The 25032-nt window shown below is 49.9% G+C and overlaps 1 protein-coding gene and 1 long non-coding RNA gene across 3 annotated transcripts in view; one reads left to right on the top strand and one right to left on the bottom strand.

Moving 5' to 3' along the window:
- Positions 1 to 7127: 7127 nt before the first annotated feature.
- Positions 7128 to 10622, bottom strand: LOC149856794 (uncharacterized). The gene is made up of 3 exons (XR_016444390.1): positions 10494 to 10622; positions 8983 to 9090; positions 7128 to 8610 (listed from the first exon to the last, which is right to left on the bottom strand). It is a non-coding gene; the product is annotated as an uncharacterized LOC149856794 (long non-coding RNA).
- The window catches only part of CHRNA4 (cholinergic receptor nicotinic alpha 4 subunit), a 34862-nt gene continuing 19070 nt past the window's right edge, over positions 9241 to 25032 (top strand). The window contains exons 1-4 of one of the 2 annotated variants that reach the window (XM_090064236.1): positions 9241 to 9647; positions 11408 to 11559; positions 18525 to 18569; positions 18656 to 18765. In XM_090064236.1, the coding sequence (XP_089920362.1) occupies positions 9290 to 9647; positions 11408 to 11559; positions 18525 to 18569; positions 18656 to 18765 (665 nt within the window). In that variant the 5' untranslated portion in view covers positions 9241 to 9289. The other variant, XM_090064237.1, reaches the window with a different exon arrangement.

Raw genomic sequence — 25032 nt, 5'->3', positions numbered from 1 at the left:
AGGGAAGATTGCAAAGTGTGCATCAAGTCCTCTGCTCCTGCCCCGCTGCCCATCTGTCAGCAAGCTGCGATTGCCCTCTGTGTCTCCGTCCTGCTCACCAAGGGAGGGACTGTCCACCTCTGTCTGCGTATACCAGACCCTGCGATCCAGTTTTGCTCCGGGTTGTGACATCTGGGCAGTTGGCCTTGTTCCACATGGTCCACGAGCTCTCCACAGCGCAGAAGAGGAGTCCTGACTCTGTGGTTGTGAGCGTGGCCCCGGGCCCCTCATCAGATACCTGCCTGGTACGTGTCCCTGGAGTTGCACATCAGGGCTCCCACAATCTGGGTGCACTTTAGCCTGGTGGCTGCATTGCCAAAGAGTCAGGAGCCTAAAGGCCTGGACTCCAGCAGCCTGCTAAATTATGACAGCGACTGGAAGGGTGGGAACCTGACTGGTACGCGTCTTGCAGTTTACTTTGAGTTCAACATTTTTCTGAACAGCAGCGACAGGGCACCAGGGACGTCAAAAACAACATTGCTTTTCTGCAACAGCCCCAAAGCCTTGGGCAGACGTAAGGCTGTAACTTGCTCAGACAATCCTGTGGAAGTCCTATCTACCCAATAGTTTGCAACCAGGATCTCTGACAAGGTTATGCTCGGCTGAGCAGATGGGGCCAGTATGCAGCACTGACTGCCACGCAGCAGAGAAGACTGTTGTCCATCATTCAATCAATCACTCGACTCCAGATTTCTTCGGTGAATAAATTGGGCAGCACTTGCCCTTTGGCTGGGAAGGACGGAAGCCGAATTAAATCTTCGAAGCTGAGCCATGAAACCCAAGATCTCCTTGGAGAACCAACTTGCCTGGAGAGGCGAGCTTCTGTTCTCTCATTTAAATCCATCTGCTTGGCTTTTGAGGGAAGCCAAGCTGCCTCCTTGCTCTCTCCCCGCCCTTCATAATCATAGCTGGCATTTCCCAATAACACTGGGAGCTCTCTCATTTGAATGTAAAGCCTTTCGGAGGCTGGGAGATGGCTGCTGCAGCCACGCTGTGATTTGCCATTTTAGTCAATGGCCCATTTTTGGTTTTGATATGGTTAGGAGCACAGTTTCATATCATCATAAAGCACCTTGTGATGAGGAGAGCTTAAAAAGGAAAAGCCTTGCACAGAGCAGAGGGATGGATGGGGCCCAGAGCTGTAGGTAGAGACTGCAGCTAGAGGGAAGAAAAGGGCAGTCAAGTGATAGCAGATTGTGTGTCAGAGGGAAAGTTCGTCTCCACAGGCATCTGGTAGGGGCTACTTTGCCCCTAAAACAGCCTGAAAGCTTCTTATCCAGTTCCCCACGTGGACCACTGCAACTGCCTCTTGTCCTGGACTATCTAATGTGCCAGGACCTTCTGCAGAGGTGGCCCAGAGCAGACCCCTTCCCCACCCTCCAACCTTTCTTCTGGGCAAGGAGCCCTCTTGTGAATACGAGGCAATGCTGAAGTGGCACAAAAAGCCTCTAATAAATTCACCACCCCCATCCAGTGCAACTTCACTGCCTGCATAATGCACTTCCAAAGCTTTATAACATGCCTGCTCCTACAAGGCCCCTTATTCCCCAGCTCAGTAAATGGATAGAATTGCATAGCAGCCGCTGGGGCGAATGCACCGAGCTCCCACGCTTGGATTCGCACCCTGGTCCTGATCCTGATCCCACCGTGGTAAGAACCGTGGATTGACCCACACTTCACATCTAGCAAGTATTTCGCGGGGCTGAACAGTGAAGGTGACTGCAAGTCCCAAGTCAGAGGGGTTGGCAGACTCGGGAGAAGAAGTCTGCAACCTCGCCTGAATGCCTTAGGTCTGGCAGAGACCTTTGCGAGAGATCGTCAGTTAAAAGAGCACTTACATCACAATGCTAATTACAGGGGCCTGCAATGTGCGTGGTACTGGGAGGAAACGGTAGACAAAACGATGAGTTTGGGGAAGCACTCACACAGACAGCCCAGCCGCTCCTCTCCCTATAATGACTGCTCCAATTCTTCCTGAAACAGCCGCCCATTTGGCTTGTTGTCCAGCTACCTCAGTCTCCTCCTTCCTGCGTTGGTCCCTGAAGGAGACCACGATATAAAATTAGTTTATAAAACTTCAACGAGCAGAAACGGGCAGCAAAACCCTGGCCTTCCCCAGAAAGGTAAACGACAGGTATATCCTCTCTCTGCAGCCGGTGCTGCATCCACTGAAAACTTTCTCCGCACCTTGTTTTATTTGTCATGATGCCGGGATGCAGCTTTGGAAGAAATTCGGTTCACACAATTTGTAGGTTTGAAGGGCACTGGCTGCTGCTTTTGGAAGCTGAGAGCGAGATTGTCATGATTGCAGCAATTATTAAAGGAAAATAACATGATGGAGATATATGGGCGTGAGGGGAATAGGATGGGGCTGTATCAAAAATAGACTCTGTGTATGTACAGCAGTCCCCTATAAATTATGTCCCCGGGAATTGGTGTCAGGCAGTCAGATTGCTGGATAACTGACCATTATTCACCAGTGAAAAATTGGTTTCTAGGGGCAGATGCTGGCATCTATTGTTTTACCGCCCTGATACTGTCTTTGTCCTTAGAGTCTGGTCATTGTCATGAAAATGTTTTGACAAATAATAGGCTATGAAATAACAGAATGGATGAATGCTCAGGCCCGGAGAAACCAGGCTGCTCAAAGAAGTCCAGCCGCTTCCAAAACAGGGGGAGAAAAAATTACTGTTCGTTAGAAAGACAAAACCCCTGGAGTCTAGGGGGGGCATCTAGCTTACCTAGGTGTCGAAGGCTTTTTTACAGCAATCTAAATTCAACAGGTTTTTTCCAGGGCCATATCTTTAGGTCCTTACTCACACCCAGATCATCTCCTTGTTCTTATTACTCCGTGTTTAGGGTGAGGCCATACTCCCCATGCAGAGGGCGACTAGGGGACAGGTCTGCTAACAGCTCTCCTGCTTGTTGGGATCGGATATACCCGCTTCAGGACTGTAATCTCAATGGGAAGCAACAGGGCTTGTGTCCCCTTGAGTCAAGGGAGGCTGGGAAAGGAGGACCCCGGAGCACCTGTCCTCAGGGATCCTCCAGGTTTGGGGATGGCCCGCAGCCCGTTGTGGCTGGAGTGGGTGGTGTTTCATCCCAAGCTAGCTGGAGTGGCTGAAATCCTCATTCCTAAATGTCGCTTCCAGAGGCGGGTCCTTGCAGATGCCCTCCCGGGAGCTTTTCCCCACCACCGGTCCCTTCGCTTTGCAATGTGTCGCTCAGGACCTTCAGAAGTCAAAGGGACTTTCTTGGGTCAGGACCAAGGAGAAATTCATTAAGACAATTAGGTCTGGTTTTCCTTGGGAACTTCTCCCCCGTGTATCGCAGCTTCCCCTGGGAGGAAAAAAAAAAAAGCCCTGGATATTAAATCACTTGGAATAATAGGAATAAAGCCATTTTGCTGCCCCGGTTCCTCGTGACCGTGTTTGAAAGGAAATGTCACTCATTTCCAGTTTCACCTCAAGTGTTTTTGTTTGCACACACACAAAAGCAGGGGGCTGGGACCCTGGGACCACGCTCGATTCAGTCGAGACTGTCCTTCAAGTGCCACCGAAGCCTCAGGGGTAAACCCAGAGACACATCAGGCCTGATTCCCAGTTGCTGTAGACTGGGGAAGTCGGGGATCCATTCTGATCTCCACCAGGCCTGGATCTGGCCCCTCCTGGCTGGAAGCAGCTCTGCACACATGTTCCTCCATAGTCACTGCCTCTCCTCGGTTTGTCCCAAGCACATTTTGCAGGGGAAGACAAGCTCTGCCCCTCCAGCTCTGGTTTCCGAGTCCCCACCTGAAATCAGGATCCCAGCCATGGACAAAGCAGGGGTTGCTGTGGGAGAGCAATCAACTTTGCCATCCAAAAAAGCAGGCAGGGAAAAGAAAGCAAATGGGGTCTTTATAGGGAAAAGGGCTTTGAACTCCAGGAGAATGCTTCGCTGACTCCCTCCGGAGGGGTCGAGCACTCTTGTCCCCTTGCGAACAGATACACTTTGCCTGGGCATCCAAGGAGGGAAGAGCGCTGCGATTATTTTCCCCTTACATAAGGCCAGAGACGTGCGAGACATTTTGCATTGCAAATGCAGAAGAGAGGGCTGCCTTGGAGAACAGGCAATTCAGTCCAAGAGGAGATCGGGGAAAAGACAGCAAGGCATAGATTAGGCGAGGAAGGACAGAATAAGACAGTGTCGCTGTTTGAATAGGCAGTGCGGGTGTCTCAAGGATTGCACGGACCTTGTGTATGCGTGTGTATATTTTATTATTATGTAAAAAGTTGCAGGGGAGGGTGTTCAAAGATGCAAAGAAGAGCTATTCACTGTTATTATTCACATCAGCCCTGCCTCCTCCAAAGAAACACACACAAGCACCGCGACTTGTTTGGTTAAAAGTTTAGATTGTTGGTAAACGTCTTTCTTTTTTTTCGTTTTCCTTTTCACTCATTATAAAGAAACAAAACTACGGTTTTAGGTTATTAAAACCCATTTGTTTAACCAAAAGCTGTTTAAGGAAACCTTTTTTTTAATCTCTCTTTTTCCTGCTACTGTTGTATATGGAATTTGTGGGGAAATGCAATTCTCCCTTCCTTCCCCCCACCAAATTCCTCTTAAAAGTAATTGGTATTTTTCACCTAACTCTGCTTGGATGCATAAAAGAGTTTAAGATTATAAAGGACAGCACATCTTCAAGAAAGGTGGGGGGGATCAGGATCATAATGAAGGAAAGTTATTATTATTCACCTTCCAGAGGACAGACAGCTGAAGACTCTCCAGCTTCCTAGTCCCAATTATTTTATTTAGCTGCATTTGTTGGCTCCTTAACACAAATGCAATCAAGTGTGGATGGGATGGAGTGAAGAGCGGTGGATGAACAGGAGGCCAAGGAAAATGAGTTTGCTGTAGAGGTCACCGGAGCGATGGACTGGTATTGTGACAGTTGGATGCTGTAGGTAAGACACAGGGAAAACCTGGATGAGACTTGCAATGAGAAGGCAAGAGGAAGAGGGAGAAGTGGAAGATAAATGACCTGTTGGTTCCAGGAAGCAGTGCAGTTACTCTAAGCAACCATCCATAAGCTTTGGCTCCAGCATCAATATTACAAAGCCAAAAGTCAACGCTCCTCAGTCTCCCGAAGAAAGGTGGGTTGCCAGAATGCAGTCTCCTGTCATTTTTGGAGACAAAATAATATGAGAGTAAATCGGATCTTATGCTTACGGCCTGCGAGGCCCAGGAATTACACTGTTCTCCTTGCTCAGCATTGCACAATTAGCAAAACGCTAATACTGGACTGCTACAAAGGGAGGGCAGGGGAGGCGAGTAATTAGATCACAGCAACAGTCTAATCAAGTCGAGCAAATCCCGTGCTCTTGTAACTGCATTGGCTTCACCCCAAAACAGTGGATCCAGCGGACCCTGTTCACTGGAAACAGGTGCAGTTTTTTAAACACTTCAAGCACTTACTTTGAACGCCTTCAAGAGAAATTTGGATGTTTATCTTGCTGGGATCCTGTGACCCCAGCTGATTTCCTGCCCCTGGTGCGGGGGGCTGGACACGATGATCCTCCGGGGTCCCTTCCAGCCCTGATGTCTATGAAACGTCTATGAAATCCTAAGGTGTAAATGCGTACCTGAGAACTGCCCCGGTCCAACAAAAGCCCTTTTGATTGACAACATTTCCCACTTCTTTCATAGTTCCTGCTAGCAAACTCATAGCATGGGAGACTATTCAAAATCTAGGGAGGAGCTGCCCTAATGACATTTGCTGCTCGGCTCAGGTCCGACTTTAAGTGTTCAGGTCCAAACTGGCACTACTCAGATGCTTGGCATAGTGTTTGAAGACCTGTATTTCAAACAAATGCAATGGGAATACCTACAGAGCCTTGGGTAAGAATCCCATCCTAGCCCAGTTTCCTCAGCAAACATTAATTTTAACCCATTTATTTTAGATAAGTATAATCGATACTTATGCACGCTTTCCTCGCCATGCTGAATCCTTTGTGGATGTTCCAGCGGAAAACTCTGTCTCCCAAATACACATAGGAGCTGATGGCAATGTTGTTATGGCCCAGTGATGCAGAAAGAAAGGGGCAGTGAGATTTAACAAGGTCACTCCAAGGCACAGAAATCTTTGTAAAATATGCTCGCTCCTCCACGTCCTCCGAAAACAGGCCGAGGGGGAGGGGAGGTGGGGAGAAAACCCTGTAGGTCTGGGGAATGATGCTCTGTGATGAATTTCTGCACGAAGGAAACTCACTTTTAATCAACATTATTTATAGGGTTAATCTAAAGGCAGTGTTTGCCGGAGAGAGAGCTGGCACGGGATGTGACATGTGCGGGAGATGGATGGAGTATTGCCACACTACTTTGAATCAGTTTTGAGCAGGGAGGGTGGTAACCAAGGATACGGTATAATTGATGGCCAAGATCTTCGAAAGCAATCAGTGATTTGGGCACCCTTGGGTTGGATGTCCCCCATGAGATATCTGAAAGAGGCCTCCTGTTACCTTGAACATGCTGGGAATCCCAGTCTGAAAATCTGGTCCTTCTCGAAAATTGCAGTTGGCACATCTAGGATCCCATTTTAAACCAGGGGGGGAAATTGCACTGATCCTTAGCATTTGGTGTATGTCAGCTGAAATGAGAAATGTATGGAAACCCAAGACTTTCCTGTCTTTTGGCTGCCTGTATGAACTGTACACCCCAGATGCAAAAACAGAGGCAATCTGAAGCCACAAGTGGAAGGAAAACACCCTGTACCTTGATTCCCTGCCTGTCAAATGGGGGTAACATTTCCCTCTTTCACATGGCTGTTGTGAGGATACACTCTTAATCCCCCAAAAACACAGAACAGGAACCATACTGGTATTTCAGTGATAGCTAGAGAGAAAAAAGAAAACTTGCAAAACCTGGGTGGGGGCTGAGATCCACCAACACCTTTTCTAGCTGCTAGGAAAATTTCCCAGCGACGGATTTGGTAGCTGTGTTGGTCTGAGACAAAAAGAAATGCAAAAATCTAGACCTCTTGGTTCAGAGATGATACCTTTTATTAGACCACCAGAGAAACTGCAAATAAGATACATCTTTTTCTGGAAGCTTTTGGGCTCACGCACCCTTCATCAGGCTCAGGGAAAGTTACAAGACAGTAAAACATCCCCATAGGTAGGAAATACACTTCATTTTTGCCCAGAGGAAGCGGAAGCAGCATATCTGTCCCTCTGAGTCCATTCATTGACAGGAGCTTTGCTTCCCCAGAGGGACGCATTTCTGCGCACCATTATCCGCAGCGACTGCCAGACCCTGGTGGAGTAATCATAACCCTGAGACCCTACAGCTCTCGAGATTATAGGCCCGTTCTGATTTTTGTTTCTGAGGGCAGTGCAGCAAGAGTGGTGCCTTCAGACTACTGCTGACCTGAAACAGCCATTTCCTGACATAGGGATTCCTCTCGCAAGAAGGGCGTCGTGCAAGAAGGACTGCGTGGGGGTGACATTTAGTGGGCGCATGACAGGCAAACACTGTCCCTTCACTAGGATGCACGATCGGGAAGAGTGGACGAACACCCCTGGATTCCCCTGAGCTCTCGCAGCACCTCTGCGTTCACACGGGCTGCGTGTGCCCTTGCACTAGAGGCAGGCAGAGAGGTGGCTGCTGGTTCAGTGCATTTCCACAAGGAAGGCTGCTCCAGCGGTGCAGGCACAGGGGCTAAATACCTTGTCACAAGGACGCAAGAGAGGCTACCAGTTTGCCAAGAGAGCATTTGTTTCTACCATCCAAAACCACAGGGCCCTAGTCCATGAAACTAGAGCTGGGGACTCTGATCAGTACCACACCTCGATTCCTGGAGGCCCTGGGCAAATTGTAGCGTCAGCCGCCCTTTGCCAGAGATAATGATAATAATAATTGCACAACGGGGGAAAAAATTACCATTTTCAGGCCTCCTTTTCCGCCCAGTTTGCCTGTGCCTGTGTCCGGCTCTGTCTGTGATCTCCAGACAGGAATTTGCACAGAAGTGGCTGATCTCTTCTTTTGTTTAGAAGGGATTTCCACCCCCACCATTTCACTCCTCTCTCCAGCATGGCAGTGTGGCGCGCTAGGGGTGGCTTACTTAAGGAAAGCCATCTGCACAGGCAAAAAAAGCAGAGCCCACATAACCCAAATAGCCCACCCAGTTCCAGCATTTAGCAGGACCAGCGGTAACCCACGCACTGGCACCGAGACCAACCGGATGAGTTGGATGGGATAGAAAGAAAATCCTGCAGCTCTTTCAATCCTCTTTCCACGCGTCCTTTAGCATTTTACACGTAAACCGAGATCTCCTGCCTGTGCCCATGTTGTGTTGGGCAATGCGCTGCCTCTAAAACGAGCCCCTGCGCTGCTGTTTTTAGCCCAGCGCATACATGGAAGGATGCCTTTGTCTTTTATGAATTACAGCCTTTCTGCTGATTTAGGGCCTCGTCCTGTGTAAGGCTCCCACGCCTCACCCCCGTTGCTTGCACGGTGCTTTGTGCCTGGGGACCCGGCACACTGCACCGTTGTAACCTGCTAACTCGGTCTCCTGTCTTCCCAAGGAGTCGGTACCTAGAAAGAAGTACAGCGATGCTCAGAGCCAGGATGAATAGCACAGAAGAGAGCGTGGCGCTCCGCTTTGATTTCACCTCTGCTTTTATCACAGATGTGTGTGTGCGGCCGCTTTAATCCCATCTGTTTGCAGATCCCTCCGGCGTCTATTTTACTAGACAGCACCGGAGGTGTTTGGGGAGAGGGGAAATGCTCCACCTCAAACTACCCAGAAGTAACCCCTCCAGCCTCAAGCTTGCCCACACCATAGGGCTTCTCTGTGCGGAAGCAGCCCCGCTCACCGGGGCAGGGCCGGGAGGGGAAATGGAAAGAGTACGACCCTGTCACCTCCAAGGATGTCTCACAAAATCATGGGGCCTCTTTGCAACCCACCGATGTGTCCGTCCGGAGAAGCAAACCAGGGGTCATCTCCGTCGCACCGCTGTGCGCCCCGTGAGAGCGGGCAGCCGCAGGGGGACCGGCCTGTGTAGAAAGGCTGGACTGGAGACACGGTGAAAAAGGATCTGAGCGGTGCTGGGGTTAGGGTGGCTTTGCTTGCCCCCCCCCCCCCCGGGCTGCTGTTCCCGCCCTGCGAACTCGAGACAGAGACCAGGCGGGATCTGAACCGGGTTCACACGTGTACCGCAGCAGACTTGAACCGTTTTCAAAATGGCCCCAAACCAGTTTAAGATAGACCTGGATGGGTGCAGTACCAGGCTGGCTAGCCCCTGCGCGCCCGGCGCCGGGTGAACGTCTGTCTGCGCCGGGGGGGCCGCGAGGCTGGGCAGAAGGAAACCCGCCGCGACGGGCCCGGGCCCCCCCGCCCCGCTGTCCCGGCTCGCTCTCCGCCCCCGCCCCCGCCCGCGGCAGGAGGCGGGCGCAGCGCGGCGGAGCCGGAGCCGGAGCCGGAGCCGAGCCGGGAGAGCGGCGGGACCTGCCCGGGGGATGCGCCCCGCGCCCCGCACACCGCCATGGGCTGCCCGCGGGCGGGGGGGGGGGCGCCTGCCGCCGCCGCCGCCTGCTGCTGCTGCTGCTGCTGGGCGCCGCCGTGCTGCGCGGTGAGTGCGGGCTGTCCCGGCGGAGCCCCTGCCCGGGGCTTGCTCCCCGTGTCCCCTCCGAGCCCCCCCGCCCCGGGCCGAGCCCCTCCGTGCATGGGGGAGACCCCCCTGTCCCGGGCCGAGCCCTCCGTGCATGGGGGAGACCCCCCGGCCCCGGGGTTTGGTCCCTCTTTCCCCTCCGAGCCTCCCCCGCCCCGGGCCGAGCCCCTCCGTGCATGGGGGAGACCCCCCTGTCCCGGGCCGAGCCCCTCCGTGCATGGGGGAGACCCCCCTGCCCGGGGTTTGGTCCCTATGTCCCCTCTGAGCCTCCCTGCCCCGGGCCGAGCCCTCCGTGCATGGGGGAGACCCCCCGGCCCCGGGGTTTGGTCCCTCTTTCCCCTCCGAGCCTCCCCCGCCCCGGGCCGAGCCCTTCCGTGCATGGGGGAGACCCCCCTGTCCCGGGCCGAGCCCTTCCGTGCATGGGGGAGACCCCCCTGTGGGGGAGACCCCCCTGTCCCAGGCCGAGCCCCTCCGTGCATGGGGGAGACCCCCCTGTCCCGGGCCGAGCCCCTCCATGCATGGGGGAGACCCCCCTGCCCGGGGTTTGGTCCCTGTGTCCCCTCCGAGCCTCCCCTGCCCCGGGCTGAGCCCCTCCGTGCATGGGGGAGACCCCCTGCCCCAGGGTTTGGTCCCTGTGTCCCTCCATGCATAGGGGAGACCCCTCTGCTCCGGGTTGTGCCCCTTCTGAGCATGGGGGAGACCCCCCTGCCCCGGGATTTGCTCCCTGTGTCCCCTCCGAGCCTCCCCCGCCCTGGGCCGAGCCCCTCCATGCATGGGGGAGACCCCCCCTGCCCCGGGATTTGGTACCTGTGTCCCTCCATGCATAGGGGAGACCCCTCTGCTCCGGGTTGTGTCCCTTCTGAGCACGGGGGAGATCCCTCTGCTCCAGGATTTAGTCCCTATGTCCCTGCAAGCCTCCCTCTGCTCCAGGCTAAGCCCATCCATGCATGGGAGAGACCCGTCTGCTCTGGACTTCAGTCCTTGTGCCCCCCCCCCCCAGCATGGGAGAGCCCCCCTTTGCTCTGGGATTTAGTACCTATGCCCCTCCGAGCCTGGGAGAGCCTCCCTGGGACTCCAGGCTTCAGCGCCCATGCCCCTCTGAGCATGGCAGGACCCTCCTCAAACTCTGGGCTTCAGTCGCTGTGCCCCTGTGAGCACGGGAGAGCCCCCCTCTGCTATGGGCTGCAGTGCCTGTGCCCCTCCGAGCCTCCCTGCTCCAGGCTGCAGAGCCTGTGCCCCTCCTCTGCTCCGGGCTTCGGTGCTTGTGCCCTTCTGAGCATGGCAGAGCCTCCCTCAGACTCCAGACTTCGGTGCCTGTGCCCCTCCGAGCGTGGTAGGACCCCACTTAAACTCCACGCCAGGCTTCAGTGCTTGACGCTTGCCACAGACACAGCCCGGAAGATTGAAGGAGGAAACAGGCTCACCCTGAACCTTTCAAATGCTTGTTAACCAGCAGCTGCACCCATCCCAGACAGCCCTCCCCTGTTCTTCAGCACGAGCATCCGGAGTTAACCACAGCGCCTTGGCATTGGTGTGTCACTCTCCTGCAGTGCTCAGCTGAATTTGTTCCTCCTGTCCATGCCCATCACCCTGGCACGACGGGGCTGTGCATGTAAAGACAGGCTCAAAGGCCAGAAGGGACAGGGCGACATGCGGGACGATGACTCCCTTGGGTTTTTCTGGCTGAACTGAAGTGTCTCTGTCTCGCGCTTTCCCTGCAGTGTGCGGTCACGTGGAAACCCGAGCCCACGCTGAGGAAAGGCTCCTGAAGAAACTCTTCTCCGGCTATAACAAGTGGTCCCGCCCCGTAGCCAACATTTCGGACGTGGTGCTGGTCCGCTTTGGCTTGTCCATCGCACAGCTCATCGATGTTGTAAGTGAAAAGGACTGGAGCAAGGAGCACTGGAGGCTTTTCAGGCCAGGCCTAATTCCCTACCCAAATCCCTGCATGCGGAGATGCTCTTGAATGATCCCGGGTCAGATTGTGAGCGCCTTATTCACCTGGGAGAAGAGTTATCACAGGAATAGTCCTGTAGAAATGAATGGGACGACTTCCGTGAGTAGTTGCTCAAAGTGTTCGCAGCCTGCTCTTTTATTAGTTAGCTGTGTTAGTCCAAACTCTAAAGTTCATAGTGAAATGAGAAAAAGAAACCCAAGCGTGACTGTAGTAGTTGTGGTTAGTTTGTACGGTGCAAATCTAGCCAGGCTCCTGCCTGAGACAGACAGACCAATTCATCATCCCTCTGTCAAGTTCAAGAAGAATTTGGGCTGAGCAAGAAACAAGGCAGGAGCTTAGCATAGAAACTGTAATTATGAATTATGCATTATTATCCTAACTGGTTGTTACGCATGTAACTTATCTTGTCCGTTTGTCACTTTGGGTGATTGGAGGCACGGTGTCTGAGAGCAAATGTTCCCACATGTTTGCTCCAAGAGAAGCTCCCTGTAGGCAGAATTAGATATGGCCTCCGCAAAGTGGGTGACGGGATGTTAGGATGCACTGAACGGGTATCAAAAGCACCTCGTTTTGTAGCATTTTGAGCTCAGTTTGCAAAGAAAACGTGCGTGCCTGCTTGCTCACACACTGCAAGGGACAAATGCACATGAGCTTTTAAATGTGCAAAACGGGTTGGCATGATTGTGTGTACAAGTGCCCATTCACGCACACAAGTGCGGTTTCTGTGGGTGCAGGGTTCGTGTGCTTATTTTGAATAAGTGGCGTGCTGTATTATTGGAAGCTGCCTGAATTATTTCCTTCGTGTATGCACTGCCCCTCTATAAACTGCTTGTGCGTGAGACAGAGAAAAGAAAGGTAATCTTTGCAGCTGGAGTGTAGTACAAAGATTTATTGGCACACATTTGTGCTTACACACAAATGGTACAGCCAGAAGTGAGTTAAGCAGGTCATTCCAGATGGGTGCTTATTAACCTTGCAAACCACGCCGCGCTATCATGCATTTTGCATATACCCTCTACGTAACAGAAAACCCATTTAAAAAAATGGATTAAAGGAAAAGAATATGGAGGCTAATTTTCATACCCCTCCCTCTGAGAAGCCAAGATTTTCCAGGGCCATGTGGGACCCAGAAATATTAGAGCTAAGCCAGTTTACAAACCTCTGAAAGATCCGTAGTAGCTTTTCCATACAACATATTACTGAGGCTGAGCCAGAAGGGTTCGTGTGAACTCTCTTGGGAAGGTGACACGTGCTCTTTCCTAGTGGTGTGAAGCTCTGATTTCTAGCCGGGATGAGCCATGAGATTTAACTCAGACCTTCAACTCATCACCATTGCTCGAATATTGTCCACCTTGGGGTTTATAGTGTGATGTTGTGGGATGCTTTCTGAGTTTGGAGGGAAAGAAGAAAACAGGATGGTTGGTTCTAAAATGGTGGGGATTTGGAGCTGGGGTCACTCGAGAGCTACTCAAGAAGATTGTTGGTCAGGGTACAGGGGATGACGGTGGCAGATTACTGATGCATGCATTTTGCCATACGGTACTCCTGTGTCTTACCCATCCATAATCACGTTGCGTGTGGCATAAATACATCGGCACAGCGAACCGGTGTTTGCAAAAGGCAGGGCCTAGGCATCCGGGGGTTGTGCCCATCTCTGCCCAAAACCTTTAGCTCAACTTTGCAAGCTTGAATTTGTCTTCCGTTCTGTGCCCTTCCCTTGCATCAGACCGAGAAACACAAATCTGCCTGCAAGCTGCTCGTGTTTAGGCTGTATGCATTTCATGTGAATAATTGATAAGACTGAAGATGGTACATTACTGATTGCGATGGCACAAGATAGACTTTCCATTATGCACCAGCCAAATCATAGAAAGGCAAGATCAATACGTGTGCTTTGAAGTGCTTTTCCTCTCCTACCTAAGGAGACTCTGCCTTGTGCCAAATGTTTTGGTGCTTAAAAGTCTAACCAGCAGGCAGTTCTGCCAGGCACCTGATGAATACATTTAGGAATTTATGTGTCTCATTTCCTTGCAGAAGATTTTCTCAGTTACTGAGTGACCCTTTCCCTAATACTATTCCTGAATCACGGCCCCAGCCAAGCCTCGGTATAATGTTCCCTTGCATACAGTGGCACTGATTCTTTATGATACCTAGCCTGGCTGCTGGGCATGCTGATAGAAGTACTTTGTGCCATTTGCAGTAGAGTTTGTGTTTCCTACAGATACATCCCAATGTCAAGTGATTTTAAAAAAAAAAAAGAGAGAAAAAAAAAAAAAACAGATACAGGACTCAATTTCTGACTCAGGCTGGCAAAAGCCAGAGAAATCAATGTTAAATCCACTGTCCCTCTGTATTCCTATTTCACGCTGTTGTGCTTAGGTCAATTTGCTCCAAGATTATAATGATAAAGTATCAAAGGCATAGATGTGTTCAGGAGGAGACTGGGATGAAACACATCAGCCTCTTTGCTACAGTGCACCTTGAGAAAAATCAACTGTGCAGTTAAATCCCACCCTCCACTGTATAGATTGCATTTTCTCACATATAATACACTTCAGATTCGAACATGTGCCCTGTTTTTTGAAAGGCTAGGTGAAGAAAAAAAACCCCCAAGAGATGTCCTTGTGGCAAATAACAGAGTAGCATCAGCTAGGAAGTCAAGTTTGCTCCTGGCTCTGCTCTTTTGGAGCACTGCAGCTTTCTACTTTTGGTTTTAACAGAGCCCACTCTTACCATATTTCTCACATATAATGCACACTTACATTTCTAGCATCTGCTTTTCTGGGGGGGTGGGAAAGGTGTATGTTGCACGTGCTAAAATGTTGGACTGACATGACCCTTCTGAGCCAAACTGTAGGCATGCTATGAGGGTGTGGTTTAGCAGAGGAGAATGAGCCAGGGACTAGTTCGACACAGCTTGCTACTCTTTTGAATAGCAGCGAAACCCATGAGACCAGAATCACTTCTTGTATATCAGCTTAATTGGAGGAAGTGCATTACAGGGATGGATGGGATCCAGAGCAGCAAAGCAGCAGCTGTCAAGAGGGCCAGGGTATAACAGTAACGAGAGCACATCTTTTAGCCTTGCATCTCCAGGCTTGTGTTTGATATTCCACCACCCAGCCTCTTTCCATAGGAAGGATCATCAGTGGACCTGCTCCTATGCTGGGGGAAACAGCGGAGCTTGCAAGCAGGAAAAGCCCTGATGGTTTTCACTCTTCTTCTCCATCTCAGTTTGCTTTTGCAGTATAGGGAAACAGGCAGGCGCCTGTAAACTGGAAAAGACCCTAACTCACCCAGAGTTCCTGTATGCAATAGTGGCAGCTCATCCTTGACTCTAAATCCCTGCCTTTATGATTCAGGCATTTCAGAGCAGCTCTCCGATCAGCGTTAGGAGGTTTAACATTGCAGCTGCAATGACTAGGCACAGCAAGGGTGAGTTAAAGATGAGGCATGGTCTAAGCTGCAATTTTCTGGCTTTTAAGGATCAGCATAAAGTGTGAACTGGAAGGGGTATGCAGTTAATCATGGTGAACCCTCGGCTTTTAAAGGGCACTGACACCTGAGGATGGTTTGAAGCCAGGCCAAGGAGGAGGAGAGGAGAAAAAGCTCGTGGTTCTGCCATGGAAATTCAAACTGGCAAGAGCTGAACGGTATTCAAAGTGTTTTTCCTTGGTTATTTACCAGCAGTTGTAATTACTGTACAAGGATTAAACGATTCAGTGTAGTTTAGTGAATAATTCCTCAGATATTTGCAGGGCTTAGATGTCTGCCTTTATTTACATGCTTCTGGATTTTGCACCTCAGCAGTCCCTTCACGTTCAGAGCTGGAAAAAGAGCATGATCACTCGAGCTCCTGAGGAGGTTGTGGGTTTGCAGAGTCACTCCCAGCTCTTTGGCCAATTGAAGTGAATTGCTGCTCTTTCAGGTTATCATATTGCACAGCACGAGGCACACTGCTGGCACTCGCCTTTCCCCAGGCTGCACCTACACAAACAGGGACACAGATTTTCATCAAGATGGGACAAAATCTCCAGGCAAGTGCTTGTGCAGAGTGTGTGCCCCTTGGAGGGGTGGTACCCTGCCCTGGAGGGACATGCAGTGACCCCAAGCAGTTGCCCCATCTGACCCCCCTATATCCTGACCTCTTAGCTGCCGTTGAGCACTAGCCATTGTGGCCCCCCTGTTTTACCCGTGGCAGGCTACGAGGTCTTGTGGTTGACTGTGAGATTTTGCTAAGAGGTTAGACAGTGGGTTTGGAGAGCTTGGTTTGGATAAGGATATCCTGCCTGAGGCAGGGGGTTGGACTAGACGACCTCCGACAGTCCCTTCTATCCCAACTTCTTTATGACTCTATGAATGCACCCTAAGTCCTGCAGACAAAAGACTAAATAGCTCTGAATATACCCATATTCCCTTCCTTCTGCAAGCACGTGCACAGATGTGGTAAATGCACGCAGCAGCAGCCAAGAATGCCTCTAAGTAGCTGTTTGCCTAGATGCTTACTGCCACCGAACACGCTTGCTCGCTGAAGGGGAAGCATTTTGAAACTTGTCTCTGGTAAAGACTTTACGTGCAGTTTTGCTAAGAGGTGAGACAATGCATTTGTATAGGACGGTTTGGATCGGGATGATCCTGCCTTGGGCAGGGGGTTGGGCTAGATGGCCTCCGAAGGTCCCTTCCAGCCCTACTTTTCTATGATTCAAGGGCACAAATAACTTCCAGTGGGACTAAGTGCCTAAATCTCCTAGGCACTTTTAAATATCTTGCTGTACCTCCAGAGACTAGGCTCTTTACAATGGCATTCAGTTCTCATTTACCCCTTTGGGATGGTTTTTCCCCACAGTATCTTTTATCCCGGTATCAAGTACCAATCAGCCAAGGTGCCGGCGTGCCCAAGTAGATGCACAAACACGTGCCTTCTTGTTCATGTCGTTCCGAACTTTAATTTGCTCTGGGGGGGAAAAAGAGAATGCAAGACAGGTGCTGGAGAAAATATTTAAATGGCGTTGTGCTCTGGGATTAGTCTTGGAGGGAGCAAACATGTCAGAAAATAGATGGCTGACAAGTCTTCATTTGTAGATGACCAGTTCAAACACAGTTTGAGTGGGTTATGGTCAAGAAGTTGGTCTCTGCACAACGGCTTTTCAGTGACCTCTGTCAGAGTGATTGGATCTCCACTTGCTAACGCTGTTTCAGTAATGGGCCCAAACTATTAGTGCCTTTGTTAGCAGCTCCCTTAGAGGTGTGAACAGGTCCAGAGACTGGGCCACCCTCTTGTCTATAGAGGTGATCCTTAGGAAGAGCTGGCTGGTGGAGAAAGGGAAGATTTCACTGGGTTTGCCTGTCTTATGGATAGACCCTGACTCATCCGGAGCTGCAGGTTTGTCCTTTACCGATGCAATGCTTATTTTGAAAATCAAGAGCAAAAGAAAAATGGGTCTTGGGAAAATGAATATTGTTTTTCAAAGAAGATCATCGTAAATTAAATTACAATGAGTGTGTGAGCAATCGCCGCAGCAGACAGGCATTCCTTTCCCAAAGGAAGGCAAGCTTGCAGGCTTGGGAGTGTAAAAATAACTCTTAGAAATGCTTCACGCTTTCAAGTCAGAGTGTCAGGATGTGAATACTGATAAAACCAACGGCCAGCTTTCACTACCAGCCTAGCCGCGTGCTGTCGTCTGGGACCGGCTGCAGGAATTCCCTTGTGAACTGTGCAGGTACGTGTGGAAACGCGGTGCAGTCAGGAGGAATGAGAAAGGGCTTGGAAATGTAGCAGGGTCGAGCTCTTTGCCTAGTATTACTGTTTCCCTTCCTGTCTCAGCATCTCCAGTCTTCGAAAGGGGAATAATAATGGTTATTCCCCTAAACTGAAGAGCAGCTCTGAAAATTCCCCATCAATGTCCGTGCCATGCTCTGGACACGCTGCGTATTGGTATTATTGGGAGGTGACGGTACCTCGTTTTCTCAGAGTTACATCGCCAAACTTCATTAAAGCAGGAATCCCAAACCTGTCCCTAAGGCCGACGAGGTTCTTTGGGTCAATCTGATATCTTTGATTAGACCAACTCAAAGAGTTGGAAAAAATTCTCCTTTGCAAGCTTTCAGGTATAAATACCCTTCGTCAGGCTGAGGAAGCATCTGTAGTTCAGCCTGACGAAGGGTATTTCCACCCAAATGCTTCCAGAGAAGAATTTTTCCAACTCTTTGAGTTGGTCTAATAAAAGTTATCGGGTTTACCCAAAGAGCCTTGTCTGCCTATGTCTTTAGCCCAACACGGCTGTAACCTGTACTCCTGAAACCAGTGCCTAATGCACTTGAGGGATCAAATCCCTCCCCAGCCCCACTTCTGCACCTAGGTTGCTACTGTGCTATGGAGGGAGGTCTTTAAAGGAGAGCTGGGAGGTGGCCAGGGAGACAACTTCTAAGGAGGTGTCAATGCCTCAGTGCTCAGGGAGTGATATATTATGGGGGGGAGATAATATATTAATCTAGCAGTCTTACCTCTACCATAGTATGGGTAAAGGGGAGCTGTGAGCCCTTTGCTGCACTTCCCCATAACGCCATGCTCAATGCATAAATATCTAGGAAAATCCATATAAATCCAAGTTGGTCTGATCCCAAGACTGATTAGTCCTTGCCTCAGCTGTTGGCTGATAATCAGCGAAATGCATTCGGTCCCGTGCTAAACCCCAGAAACATCTGCTTTTCTTTCTTTTATTTATTTTTTTTTTATTTTAGCTGGCACTTCCGCATACATTTAGGGCTGAGATTATTTACGGCTACAGAAATAAACTCCAGTAACAAAATGTGGGCATGGCACGAGCTGATCGGGCCACGCGTTCTCTTCCACGAACAAAGATGTTGCTTTTGCTTTTCAGGATGAGAAGAATCAAATGATGACCACGAACGTGTGGGTGAAACAGGTGCGTGTCCCTGAAGCACAGTCTCTCAGGTTTGTTCCCCGTATCAGTTGCCGGCCTAACTGTGGGAGTTGATTTGTCTTTGCTAGGAGTGGCATGACTACAAGCTGCGCTGGGATCCCCTGGAATATGAAAACGTGACATCAATCCGGATCCCCTCTGAGCTCATCTGGAGGCCGGACATTGTCCTGTACAACAAGTGAGTCTCTGCCTGGTTATCAGAAGGCCACATTAACCCTCAAAACCCTGCATGTTGCTTTGATGGGTCTAAATTGTTATTCCCCCCTCATAACTGTGTGCACCTTCCAGTTGTGCAATGAAGAATGTGGCCAACATCTGTCGCATACCGTTCTCATTCTTCCGGGGTGACAACTGTGCGTGCAATGCAGCGTTTGGTTGTGTTGGGGGTTTTGCTTCCGTTTTTAAATGTACATCCCAGTGACACAAAGCTGCCAGACTTGAGCTTCCAGCCCCATTGAGCACTTCATCGTCTTTCACCATCAGCTATAACACCTGACTTCTGGGAATGGTGCTATAACAAAACTTAATGGCAAGTACTCTGAAAAGGACTCCTTGCACTAGCTGGTTCCCGCTGCTGCTGAACTGTGGTCTGAATTCCCCTTGGCAGCCTTTTCCTCCTAGACATTATGGCCTCCAGCTTCAAACCAAAGTGGTTTTCTGGACTAGTGTTAGAAGGAAGGGAAGGCTCCTATTGAAAAGGGATTCACAACCTGCTGCATAGTGTTGAGGGGTCATTTTTCAAGTGATGGGATCAGTCCCATTAATTTAATTACATCTGTTTAACAAAAGGCCATTGCAGGATCCGAGTGTTTGAAATGTGGCTCTCAAAGGGGCACGTAACAGTGGAGGTGGTTGTTGCTTTTCTGCATTTTAGAGGCTGTTGATATCTTTTGTCCAGTTGGGGCCACAGTCTGTTCTCTGTTAACCCTTGGCAACTTCACGAGCTGGGGTGTCAGACTTTCCAATGCCACAACCCAAAGTCCGTGTCAGGATGTTTTAGTGAGGTGAGATAGGAGCAGGTTTAAACAGACAGTTATCTGGGTGTCGGGAATATCAGAGAATACATTTCCCGTACTGAAAGGCATCAAACAGCACTGGCCAAGTCTTAACAAATTCATCTGCAAATATTTTGGGGAAGAAAAGCAGCGAGCGTGCTTTGCTGTTCATCAGGGCATGCCGTTATTCATTGCTGCTGCATGTTCAGCTGGCTGCCTGCTGCTGATGACAACCCTTGTGCATCTGAAAAGTGTCAGTGTTTAACACAAATGATTCTTTTGTCTACAAATGCCAACCGGAAACTATCGCTGGGTATTTACTATTCAGCCTTCTCCTCTTTACAAGGGTTCAGTCACTCTTTTGGGAGGTGGGTAATAATACTGTGCTTTTTGTGGACAAGCAGTCAAAGAGGAGCAGAGACTACTCAGAGCTCTTAGAAATTCAAATGTGCCATAATTTATCCCTGGTGCTTCTGGGGAAAGAGGAAGCAGGAACGAAGGGGGTTCTCAGCAGCTTTTCTGCTCCTGCTATGATGGATTCAGCCAGGAACAAAACTAGCCCCAACGTAACATAGACTGGAGTAAAGGCTGCTCTAAGTTACACCAGCTGGCCCCCTGTCCTCAATTCTTCCCACCCACATCGTGCAACGGGTGTGCAGCTGGTAGAAAGAAGTAGGGGTGCGCAATGAAAGAAGTAGCACACAATGCTCCACCCAGCTCTTTGCTGATAGATCAGGCCACATAGGAGAATAGTGAAATTAGAGGCACAGATCTGTTCTTCTGGAGCTGCTTCTCCCTGGGTTCCTATCTTTCACCATATAAAAAAAACAACCCTCACCCTTGGGTGAGATCTTAAAGGTTCAGGGCAATGTCTGTACTCCTTCACCTATAGTGCTATCCACATGCTTAGCAAAGAAGCACAGGCAGAAGGGCCCTTGCCAGCCAACACTGTCCATTGAAAGCCTGTACCCTGTGGCAGTGCCAGCCTGAACCTCTCCTCAGAGGTGCTCAGGGGAGCACATAAAAAGTGGAAACAGGGAGAGATCACCAAAGAGGAATATACCTCTTCTGCTCGTGCTTGTAGGGAGGCAGTTAGACAGGCCAAAGCTACCATGGAGCTGAGGATGGCAACCCAAGTAAAAGACAATAAGAAATTGTTTTTTAGATATATAGGGAGTAAAAGGAAGGCCCAGGGAGGAATAGGACCCCTGCTAAATGGGCAGAAACAATTGGTGACGGACAGAGGGGACAAGGCTGAACTCCTCAACGAGTTCTTCGCCTCAGTGTCCCTAAGCGAGAGGCACGACAAGTCTCTCCCTGGGAGTGTAGGGAGGCAGCAGCAAGGCACCAGACTGCCATGCGTGGACCCTGAGGTGGGGCAGGGTCACTTGGAGGAACTGGATGCCTTTAAGTCGGCAGGCCCGGATGAGCTCCATCCGAGGGTACTGAAGGCACTGGCCGACATCATTGCAGAGCCACTGGCGGGAATATTTGAAAGCTCGTGGCGCACGGGTCAAGTCCCGGAGGACTGGAAGAGGGCCAATGTGGTTCCCATTTTCAAGAAGGGGAGGAAGGAGGACCCGGGTAACTATAGGCCAGTCAGTCTCACCTCCATCCTTGGAAAAATCTTTGAGAAAATCATCAAGGCTCACATTTGTGAGAGCCCGGCAGGACAAATTATGCTGAGGGGAAACCAGCACGGGTTCGTGGCAGGCAGATCGTGCCTGACCAATCTAGTCTCTTTTTATGACCAGGTCACAAAACGCCTCGACGCAGGAGGAGGGGTGGATGTCGTATACTTGGACTTCAGGAAGGCCTTTGATACGGTATCCCACCCCAGACTGGTGAACAAGTTAAGGGGCTGTGACTTGGATGACTGCACAGTCCGGTGGGTGGAGAATTGGCTGGAGGGTCGCACCCAGAGAGTCGTGGTGGAGGGGTCGGTTTCGACCTGGAAGAGTGTGGGCAGTGGGGTCCCGCAGGGCTCGGTGCTTGGACCGATACTCTTTAATGTCTTCATCAGCGTCTTGGACGAGGGGGTGAAATGTACTCTGTCCAAGTTTGCAGATGACACTAAGCTATGGGGCGAAGTGGACACGCCGGAGGGCAGGGAGCAGCTGCAAGCAGACCTGGACAGGTTAGACAAGTGGGCAGAAAACAACAGAATGCAGTTCAACAAGGAGAAATGCAAAGTGCTGCATCTAGGGAGGAAAAATGTCCAGCACACCTACAGCCTAGGAAATGACCTGCTGGGTGGCACGGAGGTGGAAAGGGATCTTGGAGTCCTAGTAGACTCCAAGATGAACATGAGTCGGCAGTGTGACGAAACCATCAGAAAAGCCAATGGCACTTTATCGTGCGTCAGCAGATGCATGACAAATAGGTCCAAGGAGGTGATACTTCCCCTCTATCGGGCGCTGGTCAGACCGCAGCTGGAGTACTGCGTGCAATTCTGGGCGCCGCACTTCACGAAGGATGCGGATAACCTGGAGAGGGTCCAGAGAAGGGCCACTCATATGGTTAAGGGCCTGCAGGCCAAGCCCTACGAGGAGAGACTAGAGAAACTGGACCTTTTCAGCCTCCGCAAGAGAAGGTTGAGAGGCGACCTGGTGGCTGCCTATAAGTTCGTCAGGGGGGCACAGAAGGGAATTGGTGAGTATTTATTCACCAAGGCGCCCCCGGGGGTTACAAGAAATAATGGCCACAAGCTAGAAGAGAGCAGATTTAGATTGGATATTAGGAGGAACTTCTTCACAGTTCGAGTGGCCAAGGTCTGGAATGGGCTCCCAAGGGAGGTGGTGCTCTCCCCTACCCTGGGGGTATTCAAGAGAAGGTTGGATGTGTATCTAGCTGGGGTAATGTAGGCCCAGCACTCTTTCCTGCTTATGCAGGGGGTCGGACTCGATGATCTATTGAGGTCCCTTCCGACCCTGGCATCTATGAATCTGCAAAGCCAGCTGCATGGGCCCACTTTGAGTTGTTTTTTTCAATTAATGTCTAAAGTAAAAATATAGTAAGGGGATTGGATCCCTTTAAATCAATGGCATTTGCATTTCCTCGTCTCTAGGGACCCGAGCCATAAATGGTGCTGAGCAATTGCAGCTCTTACAGAAACCCCTGGGACGATTGCGTGCTCCGCACCTCTGATGATTATGGTGGTCATTATTAATTCACGAGCACTCAGACCTCCTCCTCCTCAATGCAGACCCAAGCACAGAACTAATATCATGTGATTAGGGCCTTAAATTGAAACCAAGGAACACTGCTCCTAGTCCCCTGCACCCTTCACAAGGGGAATGAGTCCTTATTGCTACACAAAAAAATATGTCATTCCCTACTTCCAGTTATCTCAATTCAGGAGCCCCAGTCACCCACCTGAATAGCAGTGAACTCTGAGAAGGTTATTAATACAACAAGGATGAATGAGCTTGGATCTTATCTACCTTTTCCCATCTGAAAGCATTGCCATCACCATCATCTCTATTTAGGAATGCATTGGAGCCCCCATCATCTAAATACAGAACAAAGAGGTGGTCTTTGCCCCAAGGAGATTACAAACAACGTAGAAGGTCCCAGGAGCGTTGCTAACTGTTCTACATGGGCATAAAGGTCTGTCACATCCACGGCCCTGGGTCTGTGGATTCAGGGGTTCACTTGAAATGCAACCATCACTGGCTAGTTTTTGGTGGGATGTGTATGATAAAGGACACAGCAGAGAGATAGGAGAGTAGACGGTAAGAGTGGGACAGTACTGGACAGCACAAAAAGCAGTAATCCCAGCTGCAAAGATTTCCTCCTATGCTAGGGTTTGGGTTCTTTGGGTGGGCGGGGTGGGGGGGCATTGCTAATCCAAGAGGCCTTTAAAGCAGGTGTAAGTAATTAATGGCCACCCGCAAGCTGCTATATATTGCCAGAATAGGGGGGCTCTGGTGGCACTGAACATCTGGCCCACTGGGCGTAGTGCAGTGTTTATCCATTTTAAGGCCAAGTATTTCAGGAGGCTTTCCTGTGTGGACAAGGAGAGTCCTGGTGTTTTTGCTGAGGATGCAATGTTTTGGGAGAGAGTTTCTGGATAGAAGGCTACACAGAAGCCTTTCTTGTTTTCACCTGTGGGACTATACAGAAATTATGGACCTGAAATGGAAGCGAGAGATTTTCATCTTCAAGGAACTCATACCCCTTGTTGTTAGTTATTCTCTTATCTAAGCTCATTATTGCCAAATGCTTCCACTTATTTACTCTAGAGGCCCAAATTAAATCAGTAAATTTGGCCAGTTTGGCCTAGAGAGTATATGTGCTTGTCAACATTCATAAGGAATTTAAAACCAAATTAATATCCTTGGGGGAAATTAACATGCTGTTGGGTTTTGCAGCCTTGATGAGATAAACTCCAAGCCTGAAAATAGTTTCTAGTCAACGTGACAAAACACATGTAAAATAAAGGAAGGCGATTTAATAGGGAAATGGCAAAACCTCCCTCTCTTCCCTCCCTGTGCCAAGAAAACCAGATGCTCCATAATGGGATCTGTAACGTTCAGGCAGGTAGTTTTATCCTAGGCTCGCTCATGGTGGCTGACCCATTTGTAGTGAACAGTACTTTCAGCAGGTTTGCCCTCACTTTCCATTCATACGTTGTCATTGTGCACCGTGCAGTTTTCCAGAACTGATTTGCTTTCAAAATTATTCATATAATAGTTCAGAGGGGAAATCATGAGTTCTGGTTAACCCTTTCGACTTGGGCATGCACCATGCTATCGCCTGCATCAGTGCATGGAGATTTCTGCAACAGAAGCGTAGCTGCTAGCTAGCTATTTGACATGGATATGACGGTCTATCAGATCTATAGCCGGCCATGGCTCTGGGTCTGCGAATTCATCAGTTCACTTGAAAAAGTCATGCTTTGCTAGCTGGTTTTGGTTGGATGCCTCTGATGCCACCTGAGTGAGTGTAAGGCTTAAGGAGTGGAGTCTAGTGCGAGTATTTGCAGTTGGGAAATTTTGCTCAAACCAGGACTTCTGCAAAAAATCCCATTCTGAACACCTCACCTAATAGCTAAGATTACAGCTGTAAAAAAACACAAAAACCAACCCTGCAGGCACATATAAGTGACTGTGCTTATGGATCGGTACACATACACCTGTACTGCACCTTCTCAGAGGTTAGTGGAAACTGCATTCCTCACCTAACTCATTAATTTGTAGCATGTGTTTTCTTGGCACAAAATATTTGCTGAACAAACTCTGCTTTAATCTGCCATTGGAGAGTCATTTAATCGGAATATTACAGTTGTCTCTCTTTAATGCTTAGTAAGTGGAGGGGGGGAGGTAGACGGTTTGCAGGAGAGAGCACTTCAATAACCCAGATCTGTCTAGGTTTCTGCTTGTGGATGAAAAATGCTCTAAAGGAAGGACTATCTGGCTATATCTATATAAGTATATAGCTCATTTGCA

Source organism: Crocodylus siamensis, chromosome 10 (assembly GCF_052110815.1).
Source record: "Crocodylus siamensis isolate JL-2025a chromosome 10, ASM5211081v1, whole genome shotgun sequence".
NCBI lineage: Eukaryota > Metazoa > Chordata > Crocodylia > Crocodylidae > Crocodylus > Crocodylus siamensis.
The sequence above is the reverse complement of the archived record's forward strand: the minus strand, read 5'-3'. Positions and strand labels throughout refer to the sequence as shown.